This window comes from Physeter macrocephalus, unplaced genomic scaffold (assembly GCF_002837175.3).
Source record: "Physeter macrocephalus isolate SW-GA unplaced genomic scaffold, ASM283717v5 random_241, whole genome shotgun sequence".
Lineage (NCBI taxonomy): Eukaryota > Metazoa > Chordata > Mammalia > Artiodactyla > Physeteridae > Physeter > Physeter macrocephalus.
This window is the reverse complement of record NW_021145527.1, coordinates 51,990-61,722: the sequence shown is the minus strand read 5'-3', so window position 1 is coordinate 61,722 and position 9,733 is coordinate 51,990. Positions and strand designations below refer to the sequence as shown.

Here is a 9,733-nt window from a genome sequence, read left to right as displayed (position 1 = left end):
AAGATCTCATCTTTTCTTTCTTTTTAATGAAAAATAACTATTTCATGGAGGCCAAACCTGGAGATGACTTTGTGGATGGAGCTCCCTTCCGTGGTTAAAGTTACTCAGGGGGCAGGCCAAGAAAAAGCCCTTGGTTCGTAGGTCTATGAGGACACCACCCTTGGGGGTGACGTGGGCTATAATGGCCTAGAGCCAGGCTTGTTTTATTGGCATAAAAAGCTAACAACAAAATAAACCTGGGAAACATGAAATATATACCCTGAGAAGCACCCCAAAAGTAACAGAGATGAAGCAGAAGGCCCGGGAGGCGGGGATGGCGGTGGAGACCAGCTGGGCGGCCCTGCAGGAGCTGGGGCCCGCAGAGCAGCCAACGCAGCTGGAGCACAGGGTGCCCGGAAAAGCCCTGCTGGACTATGGGCTCATGTATCAGAACAGAGGCAGCCAGTTTGTGTATATTTATTTGCATCTATAGAACAGGTATTTACAGATACAAGTGGAACCACAGCAAAACTGCCGTAAAACCATTCAGACCCTCTTGATGGCTACTTCTCAAGACGCCCATGGTCAAGCAGCAGGGCTGGAGCCTGGTTGTGGAGTGGGCCAGCTGAGTACCTGGGCGTCAGCCAAGGGAAATAGCTGGGGATTATGGCTTCAGCATCCCCAGAGCACATTCCTGAGTGCTGACAACGTGAAGCCCTCGCCACCCCCGCCTAACCCCACCCACAGTGGGACAGGAAAAGAGGCCCGGGCGGGGGGGTGGGCAGCCACTGCTCACTCTCTGCCTGGACCCTGTGCTGGCACGAGCATCCCTGAGCCGACTGGGAAGCCTCTGGCCCGGGGCTGCTCACTGCCCTGCTGGCTGCTGTTTGGCAGCCGGAGGTGGCAGAGCCGCTGGCGTTGCCAGGGAGCATTCCCTGGGGGACCAGGAGCTGGGCCAGGGCGAGCAGCCATGGGGAAAAGGCCTTAGAAAGCATCTCCCGGCTCCACGCTGGGAGGGGTAGGACTGTCAGTGCTGAGTGGGGCTGGGGGCTACACGAGCACCTGCCTCTCCTTTCTTTGGCCTTGGAGCTGGTGAAGGAAGGGCCAGAACACTGGACACAGCAGAGAGGAGGCGCCCCAGCCTCGGTTCCTGGCTGCTCAGGGCTGGATGCATGTGCAGAGAGGTTTACTCCCTCAGGCCAGGGACCCATGAGGCCCCAGCAGGAGACAGCTTTGGGGCTCCCTGCAGCCCTGGGCTCCTTGGGCCGCTCTCACTCCTCCTGGCGTCCTGGTGGGCAGAGGCCTCTGCTTGGGACCAGTGTTCCTGTTCCTCACTGCCGACTCCAGGAGGTGCAAGATGACAGGGTGGCAAGGAGAGAAGACCACAGTGTGGCTGGGGGCAGGCGTGGGCATCGGGCCCTGGGCCCAGCACACGAGGGATCACAGTGTCGGTCTTGCACACGGTCACATGTGCACACCACACACACACCCCGTCCACACACACACACACACACACACACACACACAGTCACAGAGTCCACACCCGTCCACACACACACACACACACACACACAGTCACACAGTCACAGAGTCGATCTGAGTCTCTTATTGCTGCGCAGGGGGCAGGGCGTCAGGGGCGGTTACTCAACGAAGACCGAGAACAGCACCATCACCACAATGCCCGTGCAGAGGAGAAGCACTTGCTGCAAGGAGCGCCTGTGGGGAGAGGCCAGCGGCTCAGAGGGGCACTGGCCGAGATGCGGGGCGGGGAGGCCTGCGAGTGGCAGTGCCAGTGGGCAGCTCACCATGGGTCATCTTCCTCCAAGAGGTCAGGCAGCACGTTCACCAGGGCGATGTAGAGAAAGCCGCCAGAGGTGAAGGGCAGGATCCAGGCCACAGTCTCCTCTGCAGCAGGAGAGGCCCTGACTGGCTGGGAGTCCAGGGGAGCCATGTGCACTACGCTCCCTCCCGCAGGGTGGGCCGGGGGCAGAACCTGGCCTGGCCACCAGGGTCAGGGCAGCTGTGCCCTTTGGCTGGGGCCCCTCTGCTGACCGCCACCACCCACCACGCCCGTACCTACTCCCTTGGGGGACTGCGTACAGATGGCGAAGCAGGCACCCAGCAGGCCCCCCAAGGCCGTCGAGAGCTGCAGCTTGGCTGCGCTCCATCGGTCAAAGCCGGCCCGGAGCAGGATGGCAAAGTCGCCCACCTGAGGGGAGGTCCAGACGATCACTCTGGGCCCCAGTGGGGCCAGATCCCCTGAGCATCTCAGGTATGGACACGCACACCGAGCCCCCTGCACCCGCCCCGTAGCTGGGACCACCCTGTGCCCCAGCCCGCATCCCCTCGACTGGGCCCCCCGTCCCGAGGATGCTCTAACACAGCTGAAATGGTGGCTGCAGCCTAGTAGGCTGGGCAGCTCCAGGCCTCTGTGGTCCAGCTGCCCAAGCCCACCATTGCTGGGTAGTCCCACCCCGAATCCCTGCCCCCAGCTCCACGCCCACATGGCTGATCATGGGAGCCCTCTGGCACTCACCTCATGGGGGATCTCATGCAGGAGGATGGCCACGGTGGTCAGGAGCCCGATCTGCAGGGAGGGGAGGGAGTCTGTGGGGTCTGTGCCGAGGGCTAGGGCACCCACTTGTCCGCTCATTCTACAAACATTTGCTCTGCTCTGGGTGCCCTGGCTGGGTACCATCTGGCTGCTAGAAATATCGCAGCGAATAAAACAGACAAGGAACCTGACCCCAAGAAGCTAACAGCCTGGAGTGGAGAGGCAAGGATTGAGTAAACAGACAAAGAACCATGTGATTACACACCATGACAGGTGCTATGGGGAAAGGATGGACTGGGTGCCATGGGACATGATGGGCCTAACTGAAATGAGGGGTCAGCAAAGGCCTCTTTGAGAAAGTGCACTTTAAGCCGAAGCCTGAAGGATGAGGAGCTAGCAGTTCAAAGAGTGGGAGAAAGAACATTCCAAGCAAAGGCAACAGTGAGTTGAAGCAGAGGCAACAGTGAGTTGGAGGCTACCAGAGGGGAAAGAGATTGGCCAGTTCAAGAGTAGGCAGACCCTGGGGCCAAAGCACAGAGGGAGGAGGTGGGGGGGAGAAGCATCTAGAAGCGGGCAGAGGCCAAGCATAGCAGCCTGGCAGAGGCCTGTGATCCCAGCAGGGAGTGTTCACAGCAAGAACAGACCAGTCAGTGGTGGAGACAGAAGGAGGCCGTGTCCAGGAGAGCAGCAGGGAGGCGCAGACGAGGGTGCTGTCATGGAGGGAGCAAGGAGGAGATGCCTGGGGACCTATTCTGGAGGCGGAGCCCACCGGTTGATGCGGGCGCCAGCCTTCCCACCGAACGGCCTGGGCCCCACTGCCCCAGCCCCACTCACCTTCTTGCTCACAAGGAAGCTGGCAGCCACAGCCAGCCCGTGGGTGAAGTTGTCTATGGTGTTGGCCAGCAGGTTGAGATAGCCACTGACCTGGGTGAGTGGGGAGAAAGCTGGGTTGAGCCGGGCAGGCAGCACTGAGTTGGGCCGGCCACTCGGGGTGGGGCGGCTGCAGGAGGAGGGGGCCCTGGGCGGGCCACTCACTTTGATGTTCCGGACCACGGCGCTCAGGCCGGGCCCTGCAGCTGGCTGGGCCAGATGGTGGCCTCCACTGAGCGCGGCCGCAGCTGCAGGGTCTTTGCTGGGGGCCTAGGGCCAGGAGAAGGAGGGAGACGTGACATTAGATGCCCCCCACTCGGCCAGGGTGGACAGAAAGGGAGTGAAAGATGGAGAACAGATAAAAAGGGAACACCCCGTTTATCTGGCTGGACTCTGCTGCTCAAATCAGCCGGATGCCCCCAAACCCAGCAGACCCTCTGCCTCCCGCACTGCTCTCACTCTTAGTCTATGAGAACAAGCCACGGCACGGGCTGATGCCCAGATCCTTCCAAACAAGCTGGCCCAGCCTCCCAGAGCTCCCAGGAAAGGGCCAAGAGACCCTCTTTTCAGGGCTTGACTCAGAACTTGGGCCTCCAGGCCCTGGCACCACCACAGAGCAGAGGCTGACCTGTGTAGGCTCTGGGGTTTGGGGCTCACCTGGCTAGTCTCCTCCTTCTCCTTGCTGTCCAAGAACATCTTCTCCAGCGCCAGGAAGGTCAGGAAGCCAGCAATGACCCACAGTCCCAGTTGCTGTTGCTGCTGCAGGCTCTGCCCCTCACCACCTGCAGGGGGCAGCACTGACACACCAGGCCGAGCCAGGGCCACAGAAGGGGGGCTACTTGGGATGGGACCTAGTCCAGGGCAGTGACAGGGGCAGGGCGCCAGGACTGGCTGGTGGAGCAGTTGGGCCCCAGGAACTCCCATAGGGACCAGGGCCCTGGGGCCAGGACAAGTTCCCTGCCAGACATCCAGAACCCTCTCACAGTCATTCTGCAGAGCAGGCAGGGCCTAGGCCATCCCTGGGCATGGGGGCACCAGTTCCCACCTATCGCCTGCCACCCTCCTGCCCCCAGCCTGTGGCCTCACTCACCAGGGCTGGCACTGTACGTGTAGGCCCACGCCTCGGGCAGCAGGTGGAGAAACACATTGCCCAGGAGTCCCCCCAAGGCAAAGCTGAGCAGCTGCTTCAGGCGCCGGGCCCCAGCTACAAGGCAGAGATTGTGGGACCTGGGAGCTGGGGCACCAGAGCCCCTGGCTTGACCTCTGCCCCACCCAGCTTACTGGGCTCCTAGTGTGGTCCCAACCAGACTGCAAGTCTCCGGAAGGCTGGACGTGGGCTGCTGGCCTTCCTGGGTCCCCAACCCTTCAGTCCCGGCAAGGGCTGGTGCCCAGCAGCAATACACCACAACCTGCGGGCCGACTGTGGAGCCACTACTGCTTCAGGGTTAAGAGGCTGGGCTTGGGAGCCTGACAGGTCCCAGCTGCCCAACCCACCAGCTGGTAACCTTGGGCAGGTTACTTCTGGGACTCAATTTCATCATCTGTAAACTGGGGACAATTGTATCTATCTGATAGAGATCTTGTGTGAATTAAACCAGCGGTCCCGAACCTTTTTGGCAACGGGGACCGGTTTCGTGGAAAACGATTCTTCCACGGACAGGGGTGGTAATGCGAGCGATGGGGAAAACGGCAGATGAAGCTTCGCTCGCTCGCCCAGCGCTCACCTCCTGCTGTGCGGCCCGGGGGTTGGGGGCCCCTGAATTAAACAACAATACGTATAGCAAGTGCTTAGTAAGTGGGAATTTTTCTCTTCTCAGCCACTGTTACTCTCAGAAAAGTGGCAGAGATTTGAGGACTTGTGCAGACGTGCAATATCCAGAGCTAGAAGGGCCCTAAGGAGGCCATGTCGAAACCCTTGGCTTGATAGACAAACTGAGGCCCAGAAGGAAGAGGCAGCTTGGTGGTAGGGTGGGATCCCAGGGGAAAGCTGCTGCTTCCAGGTTGTGTGACCTTGGGCTCCTCCAAGAACTTCTCTGTGCCTGTGCTTCCCCATTTGTAAAATAGAGCTAATAATCCCAGTCCTCCCTAGGTTGACCTCTCAGGGATGCTATGAGAGGGGCTGAACTGATACACAGGCAAGACAGCAGAAGAGGGCCCTGTTCACAGCTGGGGCACCAGCCCTCAGCCCAGTGCCCGGCACAGTTGCGTTCATAACCATCTGTTGAATGAACAGTTCCTGGAGCCTGGCAGGCAGCACGAGCCCCCGGCGGACCCTCATTTCAAAGATTCCTGGGGCCTGGTCCAGACCTACTATGTCATACTCTTGGTTGGGGGTGACAGGCACCTGCACTTTTAGCAGCTCCCCATCTGATCTTCTTTATCTTTCATTATAGCATGTCACCTGTGGACACGTGCGCAGCCAAGGAAAAGCCTCTGCCAGGCCTGCACACACCTCCCAGCCCCCCTCTCCAGAGGCAGGCCAGCTACCAGCCTCTCGCGTGTTCTTGGGTGAGGCCGCCCCAGGGGCTCTGGGTCTGAGCGCCCTTTTGCACAGTGAGCAGGGACTGAAGGGAGAGGCAGCGCGACGCTGCCCGCTCGCCAACACGGAGCCCCGTCCCTGCACCGGGGCCGTCTCCTAAGTGCTTTGCCGACGTTGTTCATTTAATCGTCACAATAACACCTATGAGGTAGATACTATTATTATCCTCATGTTTAAGGTTGGGAGCTTAAGGCAGAGAGAAGTTAAGGAACTTGCCCAATACCACCTAACTGGTAAGTGGCAGAGCCAAGATCTGAACCCAGGCAGCCCGGCATCCTATTTTCAGCCTTGTTTCTTGCTTCACAGTGAATGTTTGCTGACTTTCATCTTTCAGGATAAACAGATGCACAAACGAATGAACAAATGAGCACGGCGCACCCTGGCTCACTGGACCAAGGTGAGGAATTGTGCCGGGTCCCCACCCTTCACCACAGACACACTGCCACTCGGGACCAGAGGCCCGGCTCTCTCAGGAAGAGCAGCAGCATGTCTCCCGCGCCATCGGCTGCCCCTTGGTGCCAGAGGAGGGTCACCCACCTTCTGAGCGTAGCGTGGTCCCCATCTCCAAGGGAATGACGAGCAATGGGAAGACCCCGCTGAGCCCCACCACGAGTGAGCCCAGGAGGGAGCAGACCCACGTGTCCAGCCTCTCTCCGCTCAGCAGGGCCCCCCAGGACTCGCTTTCCTTATTGTCCAGGCGACAGGCCGCTGCCACCCCCCGGCTCCGGAAGGCCTGCTGGGAACCCCCAGCCCCTCCCAGGAGCTCCAGGGCAAGAGCAGCGAGGAAGAGGAGCCTCTGTCCCGCCATGCCACAACCAGGGCAGGGACATCCAGGCATGCCACGTGCTGAAAAACACAAAGGCCACTTACGTGAGCTGCCACCCTTGGCCGCACACCTGCTTAGGAAACGTGGCATCTTAACCCTCCCCCCACTCCCAGTGGCCATGGCACCCGCCCTCCTGCTTGCCTCCCCCAGGGCCTCTGAGGATCCCAATGATGGGTGCACAGAGTAAAAGGGCTCTGCTCCGCCACACCCCACTCTCAAGGAGCACACATTTTTTCCTTGGGAGCCAGTTCCAGGCCGTGTGTCAGCCTGTCTGCCTGAGGCTAAACTTTCCTTAATGACAGGGTGAGGCGCTGGCTGGGTTCCCCTCAGGCACCGGTAGGCCTGGCCCAGCTCGGTGTCTGGCTGCCAGGGGAGGCTTTGCTGCCAGGATGCGCCCCAGTGAGGACACCCCCAGGGATGGCGGCCAGCACAGTCTAGCTTGATGGGGCAATGCTAGGAGGTGCAGGTGGGGAAACCAAGCAGCTGAGCTAGGTTAAGACCATCAGGGCTTCTTCCTAGGAAATGAGTCCACTATCCCTGGGGCACGGAGACAGACAGAAGGTGGGAATGAAGAGAGAGGATTCTTCAGTTAGGAGCTGCCTCACAGATGTGCAGAGCACAGGCTTTGAAGACCGGCCCTTGACTCTGTGCTCTGCATTTACAGCTGCTTGACTGCAGACAAGTCCCTAAAGCCCTTCTCTGAGCCTCAGTCTCCTCGTCTGTAGCCGGGAGATAAGTATTGCCTCCCTCACACAGTGGTGAAAATGAGATGAGCTTGCTAATCAGGTGAGCGTGCCTGGCATGGAGGAGGCACAGAGAACCCTCCTTATGTTGCGGGAGCCCAGGAGCACCAGGCAGCAGCAGTGTACCCAGCAGGCGGATCACAGGACCTGGATGTGAGTCAACCAAGACGGAAGTTCAACCTGGAAACTCAGGCAAGAGGTTTAAATGTGGTCTACCCTCCCTCATGCTGGCTGTGACCTTGAGCCAGTGATGTCCTTGCCTCAGTTTCCTCATCTGCTGATGGAGGTGGGAGGGAGGGAAAGCAGCTGGAAAAGATGCTCGGGTCTAGGACCTCCAGGCCTTAACGGGACCCTGATGAAACCCTCTGGGCTCCACTGGGAACCAAAGGCAGGACTGCGCCAGGCCGGACTTGGAGGCAGAGGCGGGTCAGGGGACGAGTTTGGGACAGGAGAGGGGGTACCGAGAGAGTCAGAGAGCAGAGGGAGAGCAGAAAGCAAGAGCGGGAGAGCCACGAGTGAGAGAGCCAGAGACGGATGCGGAGGCGGAGAGAGAGGGAGAGATGGGGAGCGACGCGTGGGGAGACGGGGAGAAGAGCCCAAGGAAGTTTAACTACCGGGCTCCGGGCGAGAGGCCCAGGTCTGATCTGGACAAGCCGGGTCGGGGGCAAGGGGATCGGCAGAGTCCGTCTCGTCAGGGGCTCTGGCCCTGGGGGTGCGGCGGTCACTCACCGTGCGGCGGCGACGGCGGCGGAGGCGCTCCGGACGGCCCCGGCCATCCAGCTGCGGCACAGCGCCCCGCCCCGGGTCTGCCCCGCCCGGCCTGGCCGCCCGGCCCCCAGCCCGGAGCCGCCCCCAGCGTGCGGCCACGTCACACGGGACCTGTCCGGAACCCGACGCGCCGAGCGCCGCGGGGTCATGGGGAGCGGCGGTGGGAGAGCGCTTCCGCCTCGAGGCCATGGGGGACCCGGGAGGCTGGCGCACTTCCGCTCGGGCGGGCCCGGGACGGCGGGTTGGGTCGGGCGGAAGTGGGGGCCCCGTGGGCACCCAGCACAGTCCGGCTGCGCGGGGCGGAGATGGCGGCCCCGCGGGGACCGCGAGCAGTTGGGTGGCTGCGCTTGCGGGTCTGCCCGCCGCTTCCTCTCTCGGGCGGCAGTCCCAGCCGCGGCCGCACGGGGGCGCGCTCTGCTGCCAGACTGCGCCGTCCCGGGACGGGGTCGGGGTAGGAGGATGGCTGCGGCGCTCCTTCTCTGAGTCAGCCCGGCCTGGCTCCTCCATGAGCAAGGGAAAGGGGAAGTGCCTGCCGCAGGGAGGGGCCTAACCCCGGGAACCTCAGAAGAGGGAATTTTATTCTTACTCATCGAATTATTTTTATGCTTTGGTTTTTCACTGGGAACCTCAGGCCTTTGTCTCCAGGGCTTGTAACCCTTTGGAGTCCAATGCACGGTGGCCTGACACTGCTGCTGGTAACCCCAAACCTGGGGGAGCAAAGGCTCTGTGCTTCCCTCACCTCAGACTGGGGCAGCAAACAATAGCATTATTATAACTGCAAGTTACTGAACACCTACGACGTGCCATTGACACTGCGTGTATTGTCTCCCTGAATCCTCAGTCTATCCCATTGAGATGGATACTGTTAGCCCAGGGTCACACAATAGCACAGATGGCAGAAGCACGATTCAAACCTGGGTGTCCTTGAACTGAGAGCATGTGATAGCACCTCTCACTTCTAGGGTCATGGGAATCTGCCTTGGTATTTACACTTCGCATTCTTCTCAGCCAGGACCATATAATACTCAGCAAGGGGCACTTGGGTACTCACTGGGGCAGAGATTGTGACAGGGTGGGAGTCTCCCAGCCTCTGACCCTCATCTGCCTCATGCGGTAATTCGTTTGTCCTTCCTGTGTCACTCTCCCTTACCGGGGGCTCTGAGGGCACAGGGCTCTCACAGTCTGCACCAGTTGCCCGATTCCACCTCACACTCCAACATCTGCCCTTCCTAGACCCCTAACTCCTACCAGGCGGGATCAGCTTTCCTCTGAAAGCCCCGTGTCTGCCTCACCCGCCAGGCCCACAGGTCTACAGGGACGCCCTCCTGTTCTGCTCCCTGAGTTCTGAAGTGGAAGCCCTGAGCTGGTTACTTTGCAAAGGGAGGAAGACACTCAGGGATGCTGCTCAGGGATCTCTACGATGCGCCCCCCCATATATGCAAATCACTCCATCA

General features: G+C 60.4%; 1 protein-coding gene across 4 annotated transcripts; it reads right to left on the bottom strand.

Moving 5' to 3' along the window:
- Positions 1-380: 380 nt before the first annotated feature.
- SLC39A13 (solute carrier family 39 member 13) lies at positions 381-8,306 on the bottom strand. 4 transcript variants are annotated; one of them, XM_028484805.2, is made up of 10 exons: positions 8,241-8,306; positions 6,480-6,788; positions 4,494-4,607; positions 4,061-4,185; positions 3,569-3,673; positions 3,368-3,457; positions 2,516-2,566; positions 2,060-2,188; positions 1,785-1,884; positions 381-1,695 (listed from the first exon to the last, which is right to left on the bottom strand). In XM_028484805.2, the coding sequence occupies exons 2-9, from the start codon at positions 6,778-6,780 to the stop codon at positions 1,822-1,824; spliced, it is 978 nt and encodes a 325-aa protein (XP_028340606.1). In that variant the 5' UTR covers positions 6,781-6,788; positions 8,241-8,306; the 3' UTR covers positions 381-1,695; positions 1,785-1,821. The 4 variants fall into 4 exon arrangements, with proteins under 4 accessions (XP_028340606.1, XP_007113009.1, XP_007113010.1 ...); XM_007112946.4 differs by having other exon boundaries at positions 385-1,695; positions 2,056-2,188; XM_007112947.4 differs by lacking the exon at positions 2,060-2,188 and having other exon boundaries at positions 384-1,695; positions 1,785-1,909.
- Between the last annotated feature and the right edge of the window lie 1,427 nt (positions 8,307-9,733).